General features: G+C 38.3%; 6 protein-coding genes across 13 annotated transcripts in view; 4 read left to right on the top strand and 2 right to left on the bottom strand.

Annotated features, from left to right (window-relative positions):
• Positions 1-5672, top strand: part of LOC128888444 (cardioacceleratory peptide receptor) — a 51689-nt gene extending 46017 nt beyond the window's left edge. For 5 of the 6 annotated variants that reach the window (XM_054145310.1, XM_054145308.1, XM_054145313.1 and 2 more), the window contains 3 exons: positions 213-468; positions 3633-3813; positions 4042-5672. In XM_054145310.1, coding sequence (XP_054001285.1) covers positions 213-468; positions 3633-3813; positions 4042-4237 — 633 coding nt within the window. In that variant the 3' untranslated portion in view covers positions 4238-5672. Of the gene's footprint in view, positions 1-199; positions 469-3632; positions 3814-4041 lie in introns of all 6 variants that reach the window. The other variant, XM_054145314.1, reaches the window with a different exon arrangement.
• A 2909-nt stretch (positions 5673-8581) lies between these two features.
• Positions 8582-10344, top strand: LOC128888450 (uncharacterized). Its single transcript, XM_054145321.1, has 3 exons — positions 8582-8959; positions 9557-9758; positions 10139-10344. The coding sequence occupies exons 1-3, from the start codon at positions 8847-8849 to the stop codon at positions 10226-10228; spliced, it is 405 nt and encodes a 134-aa protein (XP_054001296.1). The 5' UTR covers positions 8582-8846; the 3' UTR covers positions 10229-10344.
• Positions 10345-12505: 2161 nt separating this feature from the next.
• Positions 12506-16461, bottom strand: LOC128888441 (leucine-rich repeat-containing protein 40-like). The gene is made up of 10 exons (XM_054145302.1): positions 16155-16461; positions 15090-15283; positions 14809-15012; positions 14609-14732; positions 14333-14502; positions 14110-14252; positions 13837-14037; positions 13446-13778; positions 13180-13365; positions 12506-13126 (listed from the first exon to the last, which is right to left on the bottom strand). The coding sequence occupies exons 1-10, from the start codon at positions 16300-16302 to the stop codon at positions 13021-13023; spliced, it is 1809 nt and encodes a 602-aa protein (XP_054001277.1). The 5' UTR covers positions 16303-16461; the 3' UTR covers positions 12506-13020.
• Positions 16462-16696: 235 nt separating this feature from the next.
• On the top strand, positions 16697-18703 carry LOC128888445 (thioredoxin domain-containing protein 5). Its single transcript, XM_054145315.1, has 5 exons — positions 16697-17024; positions 17183-17329; positions 17432-17540; positions 17619-17909; positions 17992-18703. The coding sequence occupies exons 1-5, from the start codon at positions 16846-16848 to the stop codon at positions 18451-18453; spliced, it is 1188 nt and encodes a 395-aa protein (XP_054001290.1). The 5' UTR covers positions 16697-16845; the 3' UTR covers positions 18454-18703.
• LOC128888451 (tektin-4) lies at positions 18557-23564 on the bottom strand. The gene is made up of 7 exons (XM_054145322.1): positions 23217-23564; positions 22295-22581; positions 21887-22196; positions 21592-21806; positions 21287-21509; positions 21056-21210; positions 18557-19014 (listed from the first exon to the last, which is right to left on the bottom strand). Exons 1-7 carry the CDS (start codon positions 23283-23285, stop codon positions 18801-18803), a joined length of 1473 nt encoding a protein of 490 aa, XP_054001297.1. The 5' UTR covers positions 23286-23564; the 3' UTR covers positions 18557-18800.
• LOC128888443 (aldehyde dehydrogenase 1A1) overlaps positions 18895-26831 on the top strand; it is a 127982-nt gene continuing 120045 nt past the window's right edge. The window contains exons 1-11 of one of the 3 annotated variants that reach the window (XM_054145306.1): positions 18895-19020; positions 23975-24071; positions 24258-24362; positions 24467-24568; positions 24650-24815; positions 24880-25184; positions 25240-25342; positions 25422-25720; positions 25796-26004; positions 26086-26160; positions 26230-26332. In XM_054145306.1, coding sequence (XP_054001281.1) covers positions 24036-24071; positions 24258-24362; positions 24467-24568; positions 24650-24815; positions 24880-25184; positions 25240-25342; positions 25422-25720; positions 25796-26004; positions 26086-26160; positions 26230-26299 — 1470 coding nt within the window. In that variant the 5' untranslated portion in view covers positions 18895-19020; positions 23975-24035 and the 3' untranslated portion in view covers positions 26300-26332. Of the gene's footprint in view, positions 19021-23747; positions 23890-23974; positions 24072-24257; positions 24363-24466; positions 24569-24649; positions 24816-24879; positions 25185-25239; positions 25343-25421; positions 25721-25795; positions 26005-26085; positions 26161-26229; positions 26389-26831 lie in introns of those variants that run through there. The other 2 variants (XM_054145305.1, XM_054145307.1) reach the window with 2 other exon arrangements.

The raw sequence follows: 26831 nt of genomic DNA, 5'->3' as shown, positions 1-26831 counted from the left end.
GTGTATTAAGATTCGATACGAGACGAGTGTTTACACGGATCGTAGAGAGTTGTTCTGTCTCTTTTATTTTAAATTGCTTACATTTACGCTTTGCCTGGAATTTGAAGAAAAGTAGAGGCGAAGGAATGCTTACACTTTTCCTCGTCGCTTGATCGCGTATTCTCTATGAATCGGTTGTACTACGAGCGTAATCGGGCAGGATGGTTTGCCAGGGGAAGACTCAATGTTGGATAGAACTGGGCTCCCCGACGCTGTGGAAGATCTACATGAGCCTGGTCAGCGTTACCATCTTTATAGCTCCTGCGCTGATAATAGGAGGGTGTTATGCTGTGATCGTAGCTACTATATGGTCGCAAGGAGGAGCGTTACGTCAGGGGCCCACCAGGGACACCAGAAGAGCGTCCTCCAGAGGACTTATTCCCCGAGCGAAAGTCAAGACGGTCAAGATGACCCTCGTCATAGTGTTCGGTGAGTAAACGATCGCGAACGAGAGTCATCTCTGACCTTTTTCATTCGTTCTATCTTAAACGAACTCGTTTCTTTGCCGAACAAGTTCGAAAAAACAAATTCCACTCTTTCTATGTAGTATCGCTCCGAATGTTGTTTGTAAGCAATTAAATTTTTTTATTGCGATTCCCTTCAAAAAGCGATCGTCATATTTTTCGCGAAGAACTCGTACCGCTGATTACAAGATTTTTATATTTACACGATGTTCACCGGGGCGGCGTAAAAGTCCACCTCTAAGGGATAGAGCGATAAATAATTGCAGCTGCACGAAACAGAATAACCGTTAGCCGCGCAAACGGAAGATATAAAAATTTAACGAACGCGAGTAGTTGAACCTCTTAGCAATGACCAAAGTTACCGAACGATTGAAACTGCGTTTATGGAGGGCAATAAAACGTAACAACGACCCTTCCCATCCCTATTCGACTCTTTCGCGCGATTATATTTGCACGACGTAAAAAGCTACGCGTCGAGGAGATAAGCGAAAACGGTCTTCGAGGCTTCTCGAACCCCTCGCGCGGATCGCTGCGTCGCGAACGAAGGAAACTCGAGTCGATCGGGAGGGTAACTCATTGTCGGTCTTCCATTGCAAGCAATTCTGGAAAACCCGCTCCACTAATTGGAAAATATTCTACATTTCATTCGACGACTTGAAGGAAGAAGACATCTTCTAAGAGAAGAATAGATTAAATACAGAATTCATTCTTGTTACCATTGCTCTCGCTATTTACCCTATTACATTCTTGCAAAGTAAAACAAGAATCGAGTACAATTCGTTTCCATTGAATAATGATTTTCAACGTTTTACGAGGCTGGTGTGAGGAATTGAACACGAAGCCAGAAGGGTATCGCGGTTTGCGATAAAGTGGGCGAAAGTTATCTCAGGCGTTCAATATTAGCTAATAACGTTAGCAATCGAGCGGAATTATTTGCACTGGAACTAACCTCGGGACATTCCGGAAGATGACGACGCCAACGATATTTGTCAAACACCGTGCAAAAGTCTCCAGTCCTTGTCGTTCAAAGGACCATCGACTTTCCCTTTATTCCACAAGGGAACGGTTTCACGTGCAACAGAAATTGCTTGGTCTAATCAGATTCGCTTCACGACGATACCACCCTATGAAATTCCTTCTTATTTTCAACTGACTGAGAACTTTCCGTCTGAAACGTATCAAAGGACGCAGATCTGTAAGAACAGGTCTCCCCGGTGGTCTCTTTGAGACGGGAAAAATTGCCATTAATATTACTTACCAAGAGTGTATTGTAAAAGTTTATTCAATCGTTGCAACGAAGGCTATGTTAAGATCCGCGTACAACGATGATTATTACATGTAGTCAGACTTTAGTAAATCAAACCTGAAACAAAATAAAAGATAGCATCTGAGAAAATTGAATACAGTTACAGGATCGTCGAAATTAAAAACGACGATTTCTATTCTATTCGAGTTTAAAGTCATTTCGAAGGTGACTATTAGAAGCTAGTTATCTTGCCTTGTTTGGATTTCTGAATCGAATTAAATCAATTGAGAACAAGAGAATGAGAAAGATTTCCAATTATAGTGGTCAGTTCCTACAAATTCAACTTGCGAACGCCAAGTAGCTCTCTCTCTCCCTCCTCTCTGTCTATTGGGCTGAATTGATAACACAGACTTGCTGGCGATCTGCTTTTTCGCAATGTTTACAGTGGAAAGTAGCCTTCTAAGTGTCCATCGCGACAGGAATTTAGTAACGTTGCCGAAATATGCGCAACGTGCGCGGGTTCGACGAACCCTCGAGACTTGTGCGCGTCCATCACCTCTTCCCAAACAACAATAAACGCGTTCATCGATTACGCGGAGAACTCGTCGTACAATCCACTCGTTCATGTAAGTCATTCTCGAGCTTCTACGTGTTCTGTCCGGCCATTAGCCGCCCGTGCAGTCACTATCCAGACAAGAGATCATTAAGAAGGCCTGTTCGGATCTCGTTTCGTCCACAAGAGATCGTAAACTCGGACGAGACTTTTTTCTCCGCGATTCTGTTTATGATCAGGACTACGTAAAACGTGTATCATTTTTACGCGGTAATCCTCTTGATTAAGTGTTTAAACGTGACGAATATCCTGCTTCGAAATTGCTTGCCTTGTTCGAGGATCCGCCAACGTCAATTATTTATGTGAATACGTACATTTCTTAGGAAATCGGTAGTAATTTCTAAATCTATCATTTCTATACGGCGTTAAAGTCTCGCGTTCATCCAACGAATTTTTAAGTTCGTTGACCATTAGAAGGATTCCTCGAACCAGCGAACGAGAGGAAAAGTCGTAAGGTCGCCAAGTTCGCAGACAAAAGAGCCTCAATTCTCGTAAAGTGTACGGTCTGATAGCAAATTCTTCCAGTAATTCCTCTTTCGCTCGGTCGAGTAGCTTTCCGAGAAGATGAAAGTCCGAGACACAGCGTCTGCGTCGTTATCCGCAACTGCTTCCGGTTATTCCACCGCCGCCACCTTACGTCGGAGGACCGATGATAAACTTTTATCCGATTCTCCGGCGTCCTGTTTAATCAGTCGTTTTATGGCACTTCTGTCCGTTCGAGGGTGAAATAGCAGGTGGCGCGAGTTCTAAAATTCCGTGTAGCAACGCTCGTCCCGCGTTCCTCGCGATTGATATTTAACGCTTGCCATTTTTACGCGCCTCGACGGAAAAGAGAATAGTTCCCCTCGATTATGAATATTCCACAGGGCGAATAAATCGTTATGTTTTTTAGTTGGAAGAAACTTCCGCCGAGTAATTTATTTAACTCGATTCATCTGCTCCTTTTTATCGCCACGAAAGAAGGAAGAAAACCGCGCGTTCCTCCATCGTTACGGAGGGAAATTAATTTACAAGACTGCTCGTCGTCGTAGATTTCTATTTAAGTTCGAGCATCCACCAAATACCCCCTCGTTCGCACTTTTCTCCATTTTCTCGGAAGCGATGTTTATCCAGGTTCGAGAAAGACGGTAACGGTCGAGAATGAGGAAACGTAAACATATTTCACTCTTCGTGCGAGATAGAAACGAGTTCGTTTCGGGAGTTGCAACCTCCTGTAACCGAAATCGAGCTCGAGACCGAGTTGTTTAAACCGTTGTTCACGCTGTTTTAGTATTCATCCTCTGCTGGAGCCCGTACATACTGTTCGACCTCCTTCAGGTTTACGGGTACGTGCCGAGAACGCAGACCAACATCGCCGTGGCTACCTTCATCCAGAGCTTAACGCCCTTGAACTCCGCTGCCAATCCGATCATATACTGTCTCTTCAGCACGTCGTTCTGTAAAACTGTGCGGTGAGTACTCGTTACGCTCAAGTGTTCTTCGTAGGTAACATTTTTCGAGCGTTACATCTCCACTTCCGTTGTTGATCGTCGTAAGTTTCACTAGGTAGTTTCGCTAGGTACGCTCCTCGACCTTGTTCCTTCTTCCCAACGTTTCGATGAGAATCTACCTCGTTTCACTCACAGACAGTCCACGGAATGGATCGTCTGCGCGCAAATATAGCGATCGTTACTCAATAGGAACATGCAGGCGATCGCGTGGGTTTCCGGATGGTGCGCAACGAATCCTCATCACTGTTTCGGCACCGGTGGTCCAAACAGTAGCACCAGGACGACAGTGACGACATCGTTGACTGCTCACTCCTCGCGTAGAAGCGCCCACATCGCGATGCTGCACTCCACCGCCAGGAAACGCGTCATGGTATCTCTGGTATAAAAGGTGGACAATCTACACGGCGCTCTGGCATCTAGGACACCGTCCTCGGATCGACGTACGACTCTCCTGCCGAACGGCTCCTCGGGAGACCGCAAGTATTACGCGCCTCCGAGATTACGTTCCTTCGATTGATAGCTCGTGGTAACGCGAGATTCCCGATTACCGGCTCGCTTTTTTATATCGAAACCTGAAAATATTACGAGGATACGTCCAGATCTGCGACTGGTTCTCTACTCCCTCCTCCTCGAAAAGGAGTAGCTGGTTCCAACCCCATTCGTTGTATCTTGTACATTATTCGCTCTGCATAAAGTGCGTTAAGATAGCTTCGAACAAAGAAACAGTAACATATATTGCTCCGGAAACACTTTATCGACGTAAAATAATGCACGTAACGCGCACAAGTGGGGTGTAAATATGGATTTCACGTCTCCGTCCGAAAATACCCCGATATGGAAAATTCGACCCAGTTGCGAGGGACGTCTCGACGTTTCCTCGCAGAAATTGTACCGAAGATTTCAAGAAATACGAGCGGGAGGGGTGGGGGGGGGGGGGGCAATGTTGAAACGCGAAGCGCGATCCGCGCGGCGTGACAGGCATCAAGGAACATAACTCGCGAGACGTCGATCGAACGTGTGAATGAAACCAGTTTCGTTTTTGTATTCCCGCATTTATGTGATCAGTATTCTAGGTCTGATCGTGAGTCTCGAGTATCTTTCATCTTCTGTCGCGTCCAGTTCGATATTCTAATTCGACTCGAACGTTGCAGTTTCGTCAGAGAATCGACAGCATCGTGGGACGAAAGGAAGGGAGATAGCAAAACGAACAGACATACGATTCCGTCGAGTAAATTCCCTGGCGAAGCAGTGCATTAGACGTTTATAAAAATTCAGAAGGATGAAAGGTGCATTAGCGCGGTGATCGATCAGCCTACGTGGAAAATGATACGCTCAAAGTGTACATGTACATATATACATAGCGAATGAACGGCAGCTTCGTGTATATACTTACGTATAACCATAAATGTGTAATATATTAATGTATTCCATCCGTTGCGATCGTCGCGAATTAGTTCGTCCACGGGTGCGCGATCGACGGGATGATGAATCGATACTGACGCTGGAATTAGCGATGGGATCCAACTCTCGATTAGCGTCCAGTAAAACCCGTGAAAATTTGTCCAAAGGCGATTCGGAATTTTCAATTATTTGCTGCTCGAGCTTTCAACTTTTGTACCGGTACTAGAAACCGAAATGAAATTCTCTAAAACAGAAACCAGCGCACGTATGCAGTAGGGTGTAACGGGTGCGAGTACTCAACCAAATTCCTGGGAACGCGATGGTAGAAGTTTGCATGATCGTTTAGACCACGATAGACAAAGCTGTATTCGTAACTCGTCTATTTATTATTTATTGTACTCTGTTAAGGGGGAACGACCTATGGGGATATTTGTATTTTCATTGGTAAGATATATAATTTGTACATATTGTCGAATAAACTCGTCCACAATGCACTACGAGTCCGCCGTTCATTCTGATATCTCTTTCGTGTTTCGAATTACGGAAACGTTTGCACGGAATGGTCCTAATCATCGTCACTTTACTTAAAAGGAATCGACACCGCGCAATAATCAAGGTTCTACCGGTATCCATCTTCTTTTACACGTACACGTGTACATTTTTCACTTGTCCAAAGGTCAGAGACTCAAGTAGGAGCGTTTCAAAGAGTCTAGAAAGCGCTAATCTAGATTCGAAATCAGTTGTGACCGGAGTTTGGTTGAAAAATTCCATAATTGCGCATTTTGGCCACGTTTCGAGGCTTTTGTCCCGCCGCGTCGCGCGCGTAATTAGATAAACCATGGTGCGGTGAATCGAGATGGGACGTGACCCTCTGACGGGCCACGCTTTCCATTCTGTTTTATATAATTCGGTCCGGTGGCTGTGAGCGTTTCCGAGCTCGTAAAGAATTTACGAGCTCACGGGGCCACGCACACGCTAAACGAATCACGCGGAAAGAGCGGGACGCGTTCCGTCCGACGAAACGAAATAAAATTTCGTCGCGTTCCACCATTTCCTTTTACGGCCGACGCTGTGCCGGCTGTAAAATTCAGCGGCGCGGCGGCGCCGTGATAAGTCGGATGCCGCTGGAACGATCGTTTCGTCCTTTTCATTGTCGCTTATTTACTCCCTAAACGGCCGGAACGATCCGTCACGACGACGAACAGCCTCGGTATTAATTTTAATCCGTCTCTGCGTCCCCTGAAGGACTTTTCCCCCGGCTGTTTTTATTTTGTCGGCGATAAATCTACCAGAGATCCATTTGGGGACGATCAGGAACCTGTGACCTTCCCCCCGCAACAGCGAACGGACGCTGGGTAATCTTATTTTGGAAAACAAAAGCCGTACAAGACTAGAGGTGGACAGAATTTTACTGAAATCGTGGATGATGTACTGCGATTTTTGTTCAGAAAAATAATTTTAGGGGGATGATTCGTTCCATGCAAAATGTAATTTCATTCTGTAGGCATGATAAAGAGGAAGAATATGTTTGGCAGAATAAATGTGTTATACTATCAGTATAAGGTAACATGAAAAGTATGATTGGGATTGAAAGTTAGTCAGCAGAAAAGTCAGATGGTAAAGGTTGCATTACGTTTCACTTCATTTCATATATAATATATATATTTTTTTTTAACGTGATAACATTATTAAAACCTGCCTGAACATCTACCATTCGTTCTAGTTCGCGATCCTCTGAAATTACATTCCCGTTGATGCCATTATTAGAGAGACCGATGATATTCAATTCTGAGTTTCGCTCATATCCTGAGGAAATTATAATGAACCCTACCCACTCTTCAGCATACGTTTCAAAGTTAGCATTTCATTAAACTTTTGATTAATCTGTGTTTGCATTCGAGTTACTCTACGATCAATTATACAAGGCAAGTTAATATTTTATTATTATCGTTACATGACTATTCGTACGTGGTACATAATTTTCTACCAAAAACTGTTGAAGAAAAGACCTTGAAGGAAACAGAGGATCGATGACGAACGATTGCTCGAGATCACAGCGAGAATTTCAGGTCGATGGTAGCGTGACTGTCGCGTAGGGAGCCTTTTATTCATTTAAAAGCCCATTATCGATATTATGTGAGGATTCTAAGGGTGTGGGGGAATTTCTCGTGGTCCAAACCACAGGGAAGCCGTCGATCCCTAGTCGAGAAGCGATTGGAGAAATTTCTTGCGTTCCGTCGAGGAGAAATTCTCTTGGAAGATGTCGTGCGTGCACTATCAGTCAACGGAACCCTCGAGGGAGAGGCACTACTACGAGGGCCAGTACAACCATTACGCATCGCCGACCTACACCCCGAGAATTCGAGCACAGGAGGCTTATCAAAACGGTACGCAATCCGATTAAGTTCCCCGTTAACGATGAATACGGAATATCGGTCGAGCAACCCTGTGTCGTCGCAATGGCGCGGCCAGGAGGGCATACGTGGCAATTGAATCGTCTCTCATCGTTAAATTAATTCCGCCACGAAAAATGAATCGTGTTATTTCTGTTTACTTTGACTTACAGGGTACCATGCCAGCTGGAGACCACTAGAGTTCCAAGGGATCAACGCTGAGCACCCGACAGCAGGTAAATTAACATTTTTCGAAATCAAAGGTGTCTCCCTCCTCAATCCTAGTCGCTGTCAGATAAAGGTGTGAAACGAGAACTAACCACCCAGAACTATTACTCCTAGTGAGAGGCGATCCATTATTCCCAGATCCTCGAATGCAACCTGGAAGGATGACGCCTTGCAAACAGGAGGCGATAAAACACGTGGACGCTCTCGTTTTCGAGAAAATGCAAACGAGAATGAAGCTTCTCGAGGACAGTAATACCGTGATGCAGTCGCGTAATCAGAACCTCGTCACCGAGAACAAAGCCCTATCGTCCCGGTAAGTATTGACGCGGGAACAATGGGCCTTAATCGATATTCCTTTCGGAGATCAAAGCGCCATGAAAAATTTGATCGAGTAACGAAGAACGCAGGGCGAAACTTTTTCCCCAGCGAATGCAAATTTCTGTGTGAACCAGAATGCCGCGAATTAGGCTGGTCGTTCAGCGCTAGTTTAACTCGATCGCGGGGCATATTGATACGCTCGTGTGTGACGTTCATATCGATACGCTTTCGTGATTGTTTCGCTAAATTTGCGGGTTTATTTATAAAAAAAAAAAAGCACCGCTGAAACGAATTTCGAACATACAGTCGATGATTTTCATGAATAGTTTGTCGATATTCGCGTTCGAGAGGGTTTCCGCGTATTTTTGATCATTTCTTTTCTTGTTTGTCGCAAACAAAGCGTCATCGAATAATATAACTTTCTGCAATTGTAAGTTTGGAGGAGGAACGAAACGAGGTGAAGACGCTCGAGAAGAGGGTGGCGTTTCTGCGAGAGGAACTCGATAACGAGAAGTCGAAGCTGGCAGAGATGATTAAAGCGGCGGAACAAGTCGGTGTACTAACGTTCGCTAGCTAGCTCGCATTAAAAATGAAGTTTCGTTGGTATTTCAGAGGAAGAACTTATCGAAGGTCGCGGATATTGGAACATCAACGATGAACGTCCTCTCTAGACACGATCGAGGAGTGCAAGTTTGGGCAGTGTGCTTGGGGTGTCAGAGGAAGTTGGAGAGTTGCGAGAAACAGCCAGCCACAGTCATCATTACCAAGTAAATGTTCCTCTTTAGCCTTCTTCTCCACCTTTCAAAGTAAAAGAGCAGTTATTTAATAAATAAATAAATAAATAATAAAAGATTTTCAGTTACGTTCTTATATCAAATAAACATGAAATAGAGCTACAGTCAGTCCCCTAAATATTCATTCGGTAATATCATAACTATTATTTATTAGGTTGTCCAGAAAGTTCGTGCCAATTTCCAAGAAAAATTCAAAAACACGTTTGAATTTGAATATATATTTATTGAATTACATAGGTGCCATTTTGTTCCACAACCTTTCCACCCTTTAAGGGATGTATACATGTTATTTGTTTTCAACCACTTCTATATATTCAGACCTGTACCACCTACCAAAAATTCACATGGACTTTCCAGACAACCCAATAATTTAGTCAAATTTATTCAATAGACATAGAGGGTACGAATATTTATGGGATTGGGTCACTCTGTTTCGGTGAATTGTACCTCCGATAAAACACCTTGAACTAATCGGTACAAGTAGGTAACAAATCTTTTGAACCGAGTCATTCGCGTGGAAGTATTCTATTAAATAGAATCCTTTGATCACCCCTGCTTGCATCGCGAAAGGTCGGAACTGGAGGTGCTGGAGAAGGACATGCAGACACTTCGAGATACCATAATTGCTAGAGAGGAGGCGTGGGACAGGGCGATGGAACGCGAACAGAATTATAGACACCAGTTAACTCGATTGACCACGGAGACCATCACGGCTCGGCATCTTTCGGAAACGCGTCAAGAGGAGCTCCAAGCTATAACGAAAACACTTTCGGTAACTTTAACGGGGAGCCTATTTATAGCCTTTTGGTAGTCACTTAAAGCTGACACATAAGTATTTGTAAATCGTTAGAGAACCTTAAATCTATAATATACACGAGTTAACCCTTTATAGCTCACTGGTACTCATTGCTACCACTAAGGAAGCGGCGGGAATTCTGTATTTTTAAATTTCTACGCTCATGCACCAAAACAAAAGTGCAAAAATGGCCAGGGAGTTGTGCCCTATAAAGGGTTAATTTATCATTTTGCTGCCTGAATCTAACGTGATAGAGCTCGTTGAAACGACGAAGAGGTCTTTCATTGTACAAGTACTTATGAGCGGCTATCTGCTCGGCCAAGCAGGACATTAAAATAGCCTTGATACCCTTGCAGGAGAAAGAATCGGAATTGAAGTCGCTTCAAAAGGACAACCTGTACATGAACAAGCTAATAGCAAAGCTGTACAACGGTCATCAAAGGTAAAGGAATCGATCCTCTTCCTATAATTAAATCCTTTCAACGCAACAGCGCGAAACGAGAATAAAAAAAGGAAAGAATGACTCTTCTATGTCAAACAACAATATAAAGTAATCTCCGCGCAAAAGTGAGACGTGCACGGCGCAGTTCTTAAAGCTAGCTGCGATTATCTCTCTTGAACGAAGAATTATGTCCGAGAAGATCTCTGGCGTTGGGTACAATTTTTCCAGAGCTTCGCGCAGCTGATCAAAGTTTCCACTTGAAAACTTTCCCTGTTATCGGTAATTAGATCTGGACAGCGCGCGATTACGCAGGACTAAGCCGGCGCTTGTTTCGACTTTAAAGGCCGCCAAGGATCCTCCTACCGTTTCATCGAGCTGCGCGATTACGGATTAAACAAAATTGTGTGGAATAACGACCTAAAGTCCTTGATGAGTTTACAGCGAGTCGATTTTAATCAGTCCGGGAATTGCTTCGAAAACGATGCTTCCATTAACACGAAAGAATATCAAAGGTGTTAACGATCTGAAACAGTAGACGAGTCGAGTCGATTTCGATCAACCTGAAAATTGCTTTGTACCTAAAATGGTGTACCGAAGCCAAAAGAATTAGGTAAAACTTGGTCGAGAACAAACTAAGAGAACAATTATAGGGGAAAGAGTCGAAAACGTTTGAAATTTCAAACAATTTGAAAGAAGATATATTCGAAACGATCCCGTGTTTAATCCCGCGAAAGATGAGACGATAAGGTTAAGGAAAAGGGAAAAGTGTGCGCGAAGAAACTAGCCAAGAAACGTAAGATAAATCAGCAGGCGTATTCATTAGGGTCTGCGAGGCGAAACGTAGCCAAACGGAAAGAAAAAGCGTCGCGGAAATCGTTGGATCGCAGCGTAGCGTTCTCACTTTTTGCCCAGGACAACGTCACCAACCCCTATCGCTTAAACCGGGGCTACACTCTCCGCATTTTAGTCGTTTCATTAGCGAAACGCCAGGCGTAATGTACCGCCGAGAATGCCGCTTCAAATTTCACGTAACGAGACGCGAGCTTGCGAGCTTCCTACTCGTTTAACGTACCTAGGGATTCCTGCTTTCCCCTATTCCTTTCTTCTCGGTGGGGAAGACGTTAAGTACGTCGGAAATTCCATTTTTATGGACTTCGTGGCAGGCCCTTCCATTTCACTTTCCACCTAACGAAAAAAAAAATGCGAAATGAATTTCTGAACCATTCCGAGTGTGGGTATTAACACTTTACCGACTAATAGTCTGTCAGGCTTTTTGCTGGGATAACCAATACTTTGTTATCTATTATTGATATGAAATTTTATGCTTTCATATATAAATTATGATATATTATGTGAATATTAATCGAAAAATAATTGAAACAGATAAAATATATATCAAAATAATCATAAATATATCAGTCGGTAAAGTAAATATCATTACGATAAATTACGTGACTCCAATGGTAAACTATTTAATGCGACTCCTGTTTGAACATTTCGCCACGAGATGGCGCTGAGTGTAAAGGTTTAATATACTCACGAGGAGACATCACATCTATAGCGTCGTGGACAATTAATATTATAAAAACTAAAGCCCAATGGCACAAAAGCTTCGAAGTTTATGATGTTTGATATCTATAGAATGAACGTCTAAATCGTCATGCAAATCTACAACATCATAGATCTGTTATCCCCTTGTCAGACCTGTTGTACTCACGTTGTAATGTACGTGGACTTTAAGATTAATTTTTTATCCAAAATAATTGATCTCTAAAATATGAAATGTTATGTCAAGCGATGCGTATGGTATACTAACTTTATCTTGTCCTATCGATGATCCAAGTAATAATCGCAAAACTAATGTGTCCAGGTCTCGCCTCTTAATCGATCTCGAAGTCTTGATTGATCTTGATTGATCTTGAAATCTTGATCACTTAGCTTGTAGTCACGTCGATAGAGATCCACGTTTACTTTAAATGTACATAAAATTTTGCAAAAATCAGTAGATTAGTATCACAATCTTCGGAGACACTAGCACGACTTCAAAGTTGTACTCGCGCCATTTACGAATTTCGTGTGAACATTCCCTCAACAATTTCCATAACTACGCTAGTTTTAGAGGTGTCGATATAATAATTTTAAAATATATTTTTAGGACTTGAAAAAGTTTCTTTGTAAAAGTTTAAGTTTGAAGGACTCCTTGAGATACTGTGGAATTAATGAAATTATGATTTAATTTGTAGTCGCAAAGAACAAGAAAATAGTCAAAGGAGCAACTTAATGTCTGACATGAACGAGAAGGAACAAAGATTTATCGAAGAAATCGTTCGGCGATCATTAAATACTAAAAACAAACAAAAACCGAAGCCAAAGAGCGCCTGTTTAGAGAAAACACCTAATTCTGGCTTTTATCAAACCAGTCCTCGTGATAAGTGCTCGAGAACGACGAAAGAAGCGAATTCTTTCAGAGAATCTAAACGTTAAATCAAAAAATGATTTTCTAGGGAGGTCGGGAAGCTTAAGGCGCGGCAATTTTTAAATTAATTTACAAACTGTCTACAAATCGTATTCGAAACATGTGTATAATGTCTTAATAATATACACTTATTGATTTATTTATACTTAATCGATGTAAATTCCGATCAATTCTTGTCAAATAAATGTTCCTTCAAATAATTTATTTAAGACATGTATACAATTTCTTTGACACGTATCTGTTGTTGTTACACCTTTCACGCAATATATTTTTAATCAGAATAAACATTTAAGACACTTTAACAATTTGTTGATTGTTTTCTATTGCGGTATCCTGTCTCGAAGATATGCAAGGATCTCTTCTGTAGATTTGGCCAATATTGCTTGTCTTGGTTGTTTGAAAGAATTTCCAGATAAAGATAACATCCTGCAAATGTATACTTTTATAACTTTTTAAAGAAAGTCGATATTCCGACTCACCTTAGATTCTTTAAATTGCCGAGTTCTGGTGGTATATGTCCAATGTTATTGTTAGCAAGATTCAATATTGCAAGTTTCCTCAATTTTTGCAAGGATGATACGTCGATTTCAGATATTAAATTATCATTTGCTATAAATATTTCCAACGATTCAACGTCATATACAGATTCTGGTATTTCTTTGTATCTGTACAATATGCAAAATAAAACATAACAAAATAAAAGTACAAATATTGCAACTGTTTACATACAATGCTTATAAAGTACCTGTTAAATGAGATATTAATTTCTCGTAAATATTTCAATAAACCAAGACTAGAAGGAAGTGATAATAAATTGTTTTTACTTAAATCCAAAGCTTGCAAAAATTGATACTTTTCACCTATCCATTCTGGTATATGTGTTAGGTGGTTAGACGTTAGTTTCAAATCGCTAACTCTTGCAATTATTGACAACTTTTCAGGTAAAACAGATAACTTATTCCTACTTAAATCCACTGTGCCTACATCTGCTTTACATGCATCTTCTAAAACTTCTTGTGGTAATTCGACAAGATTTTGGCCAGCCAAACTGAGCAACTTTGTACTTTGCATAGTATATCTGAAATATTACGAACAATTTAAAAAATATTTACTACGAATACTTTACAAATACATACTTATCTGGATAAATATTTGTATCTCCATCAGATATCGAATACTCTGTTGTATTTACATTTGTACTGTTAACATTTTGACGTATGTGTTTTAAAATACGATACGTGCCGCATCGTATTATATCGTGTCTTATATTCTGTACATCATTTCCATCGATTGTTAATTGTTTTATATTTGGCATTATACCAATATAACTTGGTATTCTATAAAATTAATAGTATTATCTTTAAAATGGTTTTTTTACATGTAACGCCGATATATGTGAAATAACATACTTAGTTACATTGTTGCACGACAAATCAAAAATTTCCAGATTTACTAATTTTATTATTTCCTCTGGTATCGTAGTAATTTTATTACTTCCTAATGTCAATGTTCTCAATTGTCCAACACCTTCCAAACAAGACATATCAATTTCCTAAACACAATGTATCTATTACACATAATATTACAATAATATACATTGTTTCTACATAGAAATATAATAGATATACATACAGTAATTTCATTAGCAGTCAAGTGTAGTACTTTTAATAATATACACCCAGACATGTTAGGAAATGTTTTTAACTTGTTTCCTTGCAACATTACTGTTTCTACCTTCCTTAATTCACCCAGGGGTGGTAGGATTTCCAACTCATTATAACTTGCATCTAGCTTTTGTAACACTATTTGCAAAAGAGTATTTCCAATATTTATAAAATTTCCATATTACAGAGGAAGAAACAATGTGAAACTGTCTCTTCTTTTCAAATTACTAGTAGTAAACTATACCTCTCATACTTGTTAAATCAGATGGCAATTCTTTTAACATGTTGTGGCTTACATCCAAAGAAATCAATCGTACTAAAAATCCCATTCCCAATGGTAGTTCAGACAAATTATTACATGACAAATCCTATGTATAGAAAATACTTCAAAATTTGGATACATGAAAGTATATTAATATACATAAAAATTGTATTATAAGTTACCAAATGAGATAACATAATTAAATCGCCAATTGCAGAATCAAGTTCTCTTAAACAATTATTCTTTAAATATAATTGATGTAATTCGTTCAACTTGTAAAATTGATGTGGTAGGTTCTCTAATTTGTTGTTAGATACATTTAGTACTTTTAATGTACTTAAATTTCCAATCTCTGGAGGTAAGTCCTCTAATAAGTTATTGTGTAACTATGAAAATTACATAATTTTATTATATTTTATTACAATTTTCTGTAAGTAAATATTAGATCAAATTGAACACATACTAGCAATGTTGTCAATTCTGTTAAACATTGTATTTTTGGATCAATTCTAGTTAAACTATTACAACTCAAATCTAATATCTTAAGTGGTTCCTGCTCCCACCAACGTTCATTTTTGTGCACATAATCAAGCTCAATGTGTAGCTCCTTTACTTCTTCTTCTGTTAATTCATTTATACTCCATACTCTATTGGGTACTGTAACAGATTGTATTAGTTTTCATATGTGATACGCTTTATACAAATAATTTATATAATATTCTGAACATAATTTTACATTACATGTACAAACTCTGTAACTAATAATAACTTACCTTAATGTATGCTTTTGGTGATCTTGTATGATATTATTGAAAATATTGCTTGTTCTATCGCATGATTCACTGTCTAACATGCAAAGCTATCTATGAATAAAAATAAAAATAAAAAAAAATTGATTTCATGATCATAAAGTAACTAAAGATATTGTATACTATATTTATTTGATTCTTTAAACAGGATGGATGGGTGCAATAATACAAAAAATGATATGTAATGCAATGATATATTTGTAATAATTTTAATTTTTCAATACAATGAAACAATAAGAAATGAAATGCCATTGAGAAGCATGAAGCAGGTAGTGCAAATTTTACTAGGCTACAGCTGTTTCCTAACCACAGACAATTCATGTTTATAAATGTACTATTACCAAACGAATATAGATAAGAAATTTTGTAGATCATATAATGCAATTTTGTCACTACAAAACAACGAAACAATCACTTGTTACATTCAGAATAATAATATGCATGGAGTCCACATAATTAGTGCTACTTGTAAGATACACGTTGCATACAACAAATTTTATTTTATAATATTATTTTCATTCGAGACTTCTCCGTTAAAAACATCGAAACGGTGTACATTAAAACCATCAAAATAACAATGTAATATAAATACGAACGGTGGCATGCACATTCATTTCATTTACGAGTGCACATCTGAGTATCAAGCATTCGAATGATTTTAAATGTGTCTAAAAATATATCTGAACAACATTTATGTCATTTTCAAACGTTGAAAATACCCGTGTATAAACCTCTCGACGAGAGATTCAAATTTCCGGTCTTTCTCGCAGATATAATGAGAACTTCCGATAATTCAGCGTTATCATCATGTTTTGTTCGTCGTTTAAACACCGCTCTATGATTGATTTTTTTCTTAACACCACTCATTCTGTACTTATAGCGAACATTGTTGACGGATTAATATCCGCGATACAGAATGATTTAATGATGAACCTCCCCTACTTTTGACATGACGCATCACGTAAAATAAGTAGATAGTATATCGTGCGTTTTGTCCATAGACGTATACTTAGGACAGTCTCTATGAACGGAGAAATATGACTACCATGGTACTCGCTATTTGAAATAAATAGTATATAATATCGTAACGAGTATATTGAAAATTATATTCTGCTTTGAACGATATACAATAAACGTAATTATTTAGAAAGTTACTAAATTGCTGTACGAGACTAGATTTCAGGAATTTTATAGCGAAATGTTGCCTCCAGTGCGTGTTGCGATATGGGGGGCGGAATCGTATCGATCATTTGATGTCCCGGGGGCCGAACGGCCAAAACCCAAAACCAACCGACCAACCATCGATCCATTTATGTGGGAGCCTGGAAGACAGTGTGATTCTATCTCCGACAGCGATATATTTACTCGAAATACTTAAAATACCCAGTCAATCATTTATTATTCGTTAAAATGACTACGCATTCTATGTGTTCTAACATGTTAAAAAGACATATCTTTTTGTTTATATTTATGCTAAGCCAAGTTAACAGTGAAGAAGAAGATAAAGTACACACAGTACAGTACAACAAAGACAATTTTTTGTCAGAGATTAAGAAGAAAAATCATTTTGTCATGTTTTATGCACCATGGTACATGTATAATTTGTTTGTATTTACTGTGTCAAAAAAAAAATTATTATTGAAGCATGTTTATAATCTAAATGATCTATTAAAAAATTGAAGTTGGATTAGAAAACTTATATATAATATTTGTATATGATACAATGATATATTTTTATTTTTGTTAGGTGTGGACATTGCCAAGGACTTGAACCCACTTGGGAACAGTTAGCAGAGATGTCAAACAAAGAATACCATAATTTAAAGATTGCTAAGGTTGATTGTACTACAGACAGTAGCTTATGCACCGAACATGATGTTACTGGATATCCTACGTGCGTATAGAATCAGCTTATTGTATATAATAATGGAAACAATACAAATTATACATACATTTATATATAAAGAAATAAACTTTAGTCTTAATAATTTTGCAGGCTGAAGTTGTTTAAAGCTGGGGAAACTAAAGGCATTAAATTTAGAGGTACAAGGGATTTGCCTTCGCTAATTTCTTTCCTTGTTGATCAACTAGGCACTACTCTTGAGGTAATTATTAGCAGAATACTTTTATTGCATTACAACATGAAGAAATCCATTTTTTTAATCTGAAATTGAACAAATTAGGTTGCAGACGTTGTACCATCACCTCCCGAAGCGGTAAATGGTTTAATAGAACTAACAGAGGATACATTTGATAAGCATGTATCCACTGGTTACCATTTTGTAAAGTTTTATGCACCTTGGTGTGGTCATTGCCAGAAATTAGCTCCTACATGGGAAGAATTAGCTAACAGTCTACGTAACAGTAATTATGTTACCATTTCTAAAGTAGATTGTACACAACATCGTGGTGTTTGTAGTCAATTTGATATAAAGGGATATCCAACATTGCTCTGGATCGAAGATGGAAAGAAGGTAATGTATGAATATTACCTTAATTTTTATTATTTTAATTTTTCCTGAAAAATTCTGGTAACCCTTGACCATGAACTTATAGGTGGATAAATATTCAGGTCAACGAACTCACGAAGAGTTAAAAGCTTATGTATCAAAAATGCTTGAAAAGAGCAATGACCAAACAAATGTTAATACTTGTCATTCCGACAATACATTACATACAGTGCTCAGTTTAACCGGCGAGAGCTTTAAACATGGCATTGAAAAAGGCGTCTCGTTTGTTAAGTTTTTTGCACCTTGGTGTGGACACTGTAAACGTTTAGCTCCTATTTGGGAAGACCTCGGGAAAAAGTTCTTCACAAATGAGAACGTGAACATAATCAAAGTAGACTGTACGCTTGATGCAAGCAAAGAATTGTGCAATGAACAAGAAGTAGATGGATTTCCAACGTTATATTTATATCGTGATGGACACAAAGTGTCTGAATACAGTGGTGCTCGTAGTCTCGACGATTTATATGAATTTGTAGCCAGTTATGTGCAACCGCACGACGAACTATAAACTAATTCCGAAAAGATAGCATAATTTAAGGTGTTTTTAAACTTAAATGTGTAATACTTAATTTAATTATATATGAATGTACGATAGCGTCATACAAAGAAACTCCAAGACATCCAGGCCCTATATTTTCCATTTTTTTATAAAATATCAAAAAAATACTATAAAACAATTATACATAAATCCTAAGACTACTATATTTTTGTGTGACTAAGTCGTGTACTTCCAAAATACATTTACAGAACTAACCGTATTTAACATGTCTCTATCATATGTTTTTATATCGTATAAAATCGAAAATTTCTTTTTTAATACTTGATATTTTAAATTAAGATACCGCGATATAGTTATTAAAAACCAGAAAGAGCTGTAGCCGAAGGATAAAACGAGCGTAGTAGTTGACCACGTTGTTTATCTATATACAGTGTTTTACGTTTCACGATTATTTCTCGTTCAAGGTCACTCCTTGCTTTAACAAGACCAGCTTGCGTCTCTTCGGCTCGTTTCAATTCTGCTAGCATTGCCGACGTGCGTTCATTTAACATTTTTACTTCCTCGACGAGACTAATTGTAAGCGAAGCATAAACACATATTTAGTTAATATCAGTTAACACAAGGGAAAAATATGGAAAAAAAGAACACGCAATTTTCCATCCTGGACAATCGTTGAATAATCGAACAAAAAATTTGTAATTTTGTGAGAAATCTTGTACCTCTTACAGAATAAATATCATTTCTTTTGTAGATTTTAAGAAAATCACGATTACATTTATTATAAATGGCTTACGTTTCTTCCAGGATAGACACTTCCCTTTCTCTATATTTTTCCCAAATTCTATAAATACTTGCTTACAAACACCTGCTCGAACGCACAATCTATTTCACTCACAAGGGCAGAACACGACGTTCGGATCACGGATATTCTTCAAACTTTGTACACTTTTAGTAGTTCATTAGGACAAAATAATCTCCAAATATTAAGGCGTACTACTTTGACGTTTTCGAGAAAATTGTTAGAGAAGTTATGTAATGGCAGCGGTCGAATGTTTAGCGTTCAAGCTCGATTTCGATGATTTTTAAATATGTTGTAGAAATCAACATTTTGAACAACTTTTTCCTATACATATAACCGTCGCTCGGCCTTAGTTTCCGAGATATTTGCAAAATACCATTACTACTACTACAATGAATATTGCGTATAGCAACGCGTCCGTAACAGCGTGTGTGTAACCGTTGAGTCCTCGATTGTTTAAGCTCGGAATACACGTCCGCGTCTGTGAATCTGTATGCGTTAGCTATCATTCGTCGGTCGGCTTGTGTTTCAATCTGTTTCGAACTCATTCATACATATGAAGTACCGCATGATCTTTATTCGTACAGTAAAAAAATGGGGGTCCGGGGGCTAGCTACCGGTCGTGAGTTTGGGGGCTTCGCCCCCAACAACAAGTACTGCAGCGCACCACGCAGGTGTGTACATGGTTAGCCTGGGGGATGTTTATAGTTTAGCGGGGGGTCGAGGGGGCGCAGCCTCCCAGCATGCACATAGTTTTGAATTGAAGCTGAAAACTTTTTACAAAATTTAAAAAGCATACATCTCAAAACAATATGCATGATGGGGGGCTGCGCCCCCTAAACCCCTTGCCTAACGGGGGGCTGCGCCTCCTCGACCCCCCCATTTTTTTACTGTACGAATAAAGATCATGCGCTACTTCATATGTATGAATGAGTTCGAAACAGATTGAAACACAAGCCGACCGACGAATGATAGCTAACGCATACAGATTCACAGACGCGGACGTGTATTCCGAGCCTAAACAATCGAGGACTCAACGGTTACACACACGCTGTTACGGACGCGTTGCTATACGCAATATTCATTTTAGTAGTAGTAATGGTATTTTGCAAATATCTCGGAAACTAAGGCCGAGCGACGGTTATATGTATAGGAAAAAGTTGTTCAAAATGTTGATTTCTACAACATATTTAAAAATCATCGAAATCGGTGAGGATGTACCTGTTCTCCATAATTACCAAAATGAGTTATACATAAACACAACCAAACTTCTTCTTATTGTTTGTTTTCGATTTGTTTGCATATAATTTTGTTGGATTAAATAAAGCTTTAATTTTTATAACGCAAATGTATTACGCGTTTTCTTAGCAAAACCTTGAAATAATAAATATATTTAGTAGATATGTAGATCTGCCTATAGGCAGATAACATTGGAAATTCAATAAATATTCATGCAAGTAAATGCACGTTTTCATTATATTATCTTTGAATTGTAATGTTCAAGAAAAAATATGACCAGTGTGACAAGAAAGAAAACCACGAGCGAAACTCGACACCTGATCCAGAGATTACGGAGCTTGAACGTTGAGCATCCGACCGCTGCCATTTTATACTTATACTCGCAACGCACCGATACATATTCGGAACGTAAAAACTTCTCTAACAATTTTCTCGAAAACGCCAAATTAGTACGCCTTAATATTTGCACATTATCTTGTCTTAATGGACTACTAAAAGTGTCCTGCCCTTATCAGTTACGCTATCATCAATGCTTATTTTTACAACGTTTACGCGATTAGATAGAACACTTACGCAAATTGAGATACATCACGACAGCTTTCAACGTTACGACGTTGTAATCTGTTCGCCAATCGGGTTTGCGCCACTTTCATTGCACAATCCAAGCCCCTCGTTGAATGACGAAGCTCATCAATTGCTTTTTCAGTATTTGCTAACTCATGCAAGCACTGAAAGAAGATTGTTCTTTTTCATTCGAATGAAGTAATCATAATAAGCGAACACCACAGATACAATTGAACTCACGCGAAGCAATTCTTTCTCTAATTGTAGACGGACTTCTTCCGTAAGCTTAATCTTTTCTCCTAATACGAGTTCCACGCGGGTAGCTTGATCGCGAAGATCTTTAATTGAATTCGTGTATATTGCGCTCAAAGTGGACCTCAGGTTCGCCGATTTTTGCTTTGCAGACTCCGCGTCGCTTAAACTTTCTCGCGTGTAATGCTCGTAACTCGCAGGTGTCGATTGTCTATGGAAAACAAAGAAATCGTTTATAAAAAAAATAATTCTTTTGGTTCATCGTTTGCTCTGGGCTTAATTTTGATGCATACTCCGCCGGAAATCTTGTAGCACCGGGTGCCCACAGTATAACCGGAGAATTGTTTTTTAATTGTAAAGCGTGGGCATCAATGCTGTAAGCGTCTGTCTTATCAGTCCAATCGACTTCCATTCTTGTTTTCGCTGCCTTCAGTTCGATCAGTTGCATTTCTATTTGTTCTCGAGTTCTACCGAGCAGGTCGCGTATTTCATAGCAAAGAGCTACTTCCTGCAAAAATGAACTCGAACATACCAATAATAGATGCATTCATAAACACATAAGAAGCTAAAAATACTATCAGTATTAACTTTCGTTAACTCCTCCTCGACTTCGTCTCGGATAAGGTCGGATTCGAGGCGTTTAGAACGCAATTGTAAAAATTCCCCAGCGATCGACTCGGGAATCGTGAGAACCGATAAGGAGTGTTTGACACGTCGTCGTTCAGCCTCCAATAATTCAATCTCTTTGGTAATGTCAAGTATGAAGTGTTCTAATTCGGTTTTCCACTGATGCACGTCTCTTGCTCGATCCTTCAAATGATCCGTCGATTCCAATTGTTTCTTGTCCGCCTCTCTGTACGATTTATCAACGCATCGTTTCGCATTGTTTATAGCAAGCCTAAAAATATATGACGTGGAATTACTTATACGCGATGGAAAAAAAACAGATATGCAAATCAATTGTAAAGGTTAAAGCGTAAATATTTGCCAACGTACTGGGCGTCTCGTATCTTTTCATTCGATTGTTCGAAAAACTTTTGATTGTGGGCTCTCCATTGAGGTGCTCCAAATTGAGTTACAGAATATCGATCGACAACTGGTCTCACTCCTGTTAAACCATCTTTAGGGTTGAACGTTACGCGACCCGTGGCCCATGGACCGATCGGTTCCATGGATCCTTCCGGTTGTACCGGAAATTCGTCTCCTGGTTGAGTAAAGTAAGGAGGTGGCTTGTCTCCCGTTTCACCTTTGGTAGGTTCCATCATGGGACAGGGCATAACAGGCTAGAAAAGTATTCATTTTGAACACGCATAAGTTGTAAGGGTGTACAAAGCCGACGTGAGTATCGGACCCCGAAGTTTGCCGACATGTTTGTCGCGTTTCCTTCTTTGAAAAATATTCAATGTCTGATCGAGTTATGAGCTGGTCGTGGCAATCGGGCTGCCCGAAAGTTCCCATGTTTCGCTGGAATTTCTAATGGGCCGACTTGAGCTCGAATGTCAAGCGGCTCGCATATCCCTAATAAGTTATCTTTTTGAAAAGATTTGGGCATCAATATGCAAATCTGTATCTGTTATCTCCATTACGCATCAAGTTGGCCTTGATATCAGCTGATAACCGTTATAAATATCACGATTTAGAGCGCCATAAATATCAATATAAAAAAGAAAAATCAATCTCTGAATCGTCAACATATGTAACGTAAATGTAATGGATATTTTTTCAATTAATCATGAAGGAAAACAGGTCCGATTACATTATCGCCAAGTGTTCCAGACTATTAATACTGAATTATTAATGGCTTAATCGTAAAACAGTACGTGCATTTTGCATTTTATTGAACTACGTACAACGTCGTTGATTTTCTCTAATAGAGATGGAATTCAATAAATTATTACGTTGAAATTAATTAATTTACCGCATCACCGGTTCCGTTGTATGGAAGCTGCTGGAATGCTTCTCTCGAGGAATCTTGTTTAACATCCATGTCAAATACTTGTTCGGATTAACAAGAATTAAATTCGAAAAGATGATAACAATGTCTGCGATTGCGGACAATCTTCTGATGTAATTAACGATACAATTTAATTTCGACGAATTATTTCCGAATGATGGCTTCTTCAGGGAACAGTATTGAGATTTATCGATTTAATAGCCCCCAGCAACTGAATGTTATTTTCATCGAAGAGAGTTTTAAATAAACTTAATAAAAATCTGTTCAATGTAGTTTCATTAATTTCAATAACTTGGAAGAGTCAAAACCTGATAATATTGTATTATAAGTTGATAAATCAATTAACTTGCAATCAATTACATGTTCAGCCATGCATTTATATACGTAAGATAAAAGCAGATAAAAGTAGTATTCGCTCTTATCACGTTTCCTAATTTATCGTAACCTCATATCAACCAGAGATGTGGCCCGTGTGGCATAATTTGTTACCCGACGTTCGAATGTTTATTACCTAAACATAGCGAAGGTGAAACCACCATTTAAATGCAATAAGCGTAAAGCACGAAAAAGACAATTGTATTTTTGTTTTTCTTTCTAATATGAGATTTATATTCTGAAATGAGCACTTGTGGCTTCGGTAAGATTCATATCTGCAAACTCATTCCAAAACATATATGTGATATTACTTTTATCTGAAGGTTAACAATATATATATATTTAAGTTGATTCAGAGTGAATTGCCTGTTATACACAAACAAACCGTCGAAGAAAGCAGACAGAAAGATGACACGTATATTGCCAGATATCAAGTACACACAGGTAAATAATTTACTTTTACGTTATTAGAAAATAAAAATAAAAAATAAACTATTGCGTTAATGGTAACTAACTGAAAACCAGAAAATTGTACAGGACAAATAATAGCTTAAAATGAATTTGTTTATATAAATTACAGAGAAATCATGCGTAGCCTAGAATTTTTATTAATAGCATATTCGTTTTCAGTTGTTTATTAACAATGAGTTTGTGGATGCACAAAGTGGTAAAAAATTTCCCACTATAAATCCAGCTGATGGCACTGTCATTGTCGAAGTCTCTGAGGGTGACAAGGTAAATTATACTCAGAGTTACACTTGTATTTTATAAGTTATGTAACGTTAAATCAATTTCTGTGCAGCACACTGTTTTATATACATTTATATTATATTGTACAGGCGGATGTAGACAAGGCAGTTGCAGCTGCAAAGAAAGCATTCAGCAGAGGATCAAAATGGCGAAAGATGGATGCATCCGAAAGAGGGAGGCTTATGAACACAGTACAATGCCTATTATATAACTTTAAATTATTTTTATGACCCAGTCCTTTAATACTGTATTATCATATTGTCTCTGTCTAGTTTGCAGATCTCATCGAACGCGATTTAGATTATATTGCCACTCTTGAAACTCTGGATAATGGAAAAGCATATAGCAATGCAGTTTTGGATGTAAACGCGAGCATAGCAACAATTCGTTATTATGCCGGATGGTGCGATAAAATCCTTGGCGACACTATTCCATCAGGTATATTAACTTTTATAAGAAATTGTTTACTCCGGAGAAGACACTAACACCATTTATTGTTTAGATGGAAATTTTGTTACGTTTACGCGAAAGGAACCAGTCGGTGTAGTGGGTCAAATTATTCCTTGGAATTATCCTCTTTTTATGCTGGCATGGAAATGGGGTCCAGCATTGGCTACTGGATGTACTATTGTCTTGAAACCAGCTGAACAGACTCCATTATCTGCTCTTTACTGTGCAGCACTTGCTAGGGAAGCTGGATTTCCTCCAGGTGTTGTAAATGTTATTACAGGATATGGCCCAACAGCTGGTGCAGCTATCGCGGAACATCCCGATATTCGTAAAGTCGCATTCACTGGATCCACAGATGTACGTAATTATTGATCTAACAATTAAAAATGATTTAATACCAATTAATTCGTAGATTGGCCATATAATAATGGCAGCTTCCGCTAAAACAAATCTCAAACGCGTTAGTCTTGAATTAGGAGGCAAGAGTCCCTTGGTCATTTTTGATGACGTCGATGGTACGTTGATAATACGTTTCACGAAGTGTTATATATTTATGCTATAGAGTGCGGTATATTAACTGGAAACTATTTATAGTTAAAGAAGCTGCAAAAATTGCATACGATGCAGTATTTGCAAATCACGGACAAAATTGTTGCGCTGGCTCGCGTACTTTCGTACATTCGAAAATTTACGACGAATTTGTCAAACACGCGAAACAGTTGGCTTCTGAAACGAAAGTTGGCGATCCCTTCGATTCTAAAACTCAACAAGGACCGCAAATCGATCAAGCTATGTTCAATAAGGTCTTAGGATTAATTAAATCGGGAAAAGAAGAAGGTGCAGTAATTGAAACTGGTGGAGAACGTCAAGGCAACGTTGGCTACTTCATCAAGGTATAATTTCAACTTCAAATTTTTATCTGCTATTTGGATTATACTTTTTCATAATTATCTCCCATTTATTGTAAGCCTACTGTCTTTTCTAACGTGACCGACAACATGAGAATTGCTAAAGAAGAAATATTCGGTCCCGTTCAATCCATTTTGAAATTCGAAACGCTTGATGAAGTCATAGAACGCGCAAACAGTGTGGAACATGGCCTTGCCGCTGGTGTGATTAGCAAAGATATCGATAAAGCATTGGTATTTGCACAAGCAGTACAATCTGGTAGTGTTTGGTAAGAATTATAAACAATTATTTTTTGTTGGTTACGTGTAAATAAAATAAGAAATATATAAATTGTTTAAATATTAAATAGGGTGAATTGCTATGATGCCATTACACCTCAGACTCCATTTGGTGGATTTAAACAATCTGGCATTGGTCGTGAGCTGTAAGTTAAACATTGTGTCTAGAAAAATATTACAATGATAAAATATTATGCTTTCCTTTATGTTTTTAGAGGTGCAGATGGATTGGAGTTATATCTCGAAACCAAAACAGTGTCTATTAAGGTGCCAACATGTAATTAAAACTAATGTACATAAATATATATAATCCAAATTGTTACATCAAATTTATATAAATAAATTCATTATGTTTTGCATTTTTTGATCCTCCATCTTGGTTTATTTATTTATCAAACTTTATTATGAATGTTACTTATTAACACACTACAATTATACATAAAAAACAATACATTGTTTTAAATGACAACAATTTTAACAATTTACTAAAACAGATTATTTATTGAAACAGTATACAGAAGTTGAGTGTTTACCAATGTATTTGTTATTATCTTGAGTACTACGTTGGAAACTTTACTGAATGCAATTGTGGCTTTATATTTAACTCAGAACAGAGGATTTTATATTTATAAAGATAATGTACTTAGGTTATTTATTCATCATCCGGTGGGATTCCTAATTCTTCATCTGTCCAGTGCTCTGCAATTGGAGTTGGTATTTCACCCTACACATATAAAATATAAAAGTATAAAATTATGAAGATCATTTATGTATAGATCCTTCGTTTTTACGAAAAACCGCTTATAATATACATAAT

The sequence above is a fragment of the Hylaeus anthracinus genome, unplaced genomic scaffold, assembly GCF_026225885.1.
Source record: "Hylaeus anthracinus isolate JK02 unplaced genomic scaffold, UHH_iyHylAnth1.0_haploid 11994, whole genome shotgun sequence".
Lineage (NCBI taxonomy): Eukaryota > Metazoa > Arthropoda > Insecta > Hymenoptera > Colletidae > Hylaeus > Hylaeus anthracinus.
The sequence above is the reverse complement of the archived record's forward strand: the minus strand, read 5'-3'. Positions and strand labels throughout refer to the sequence as shown.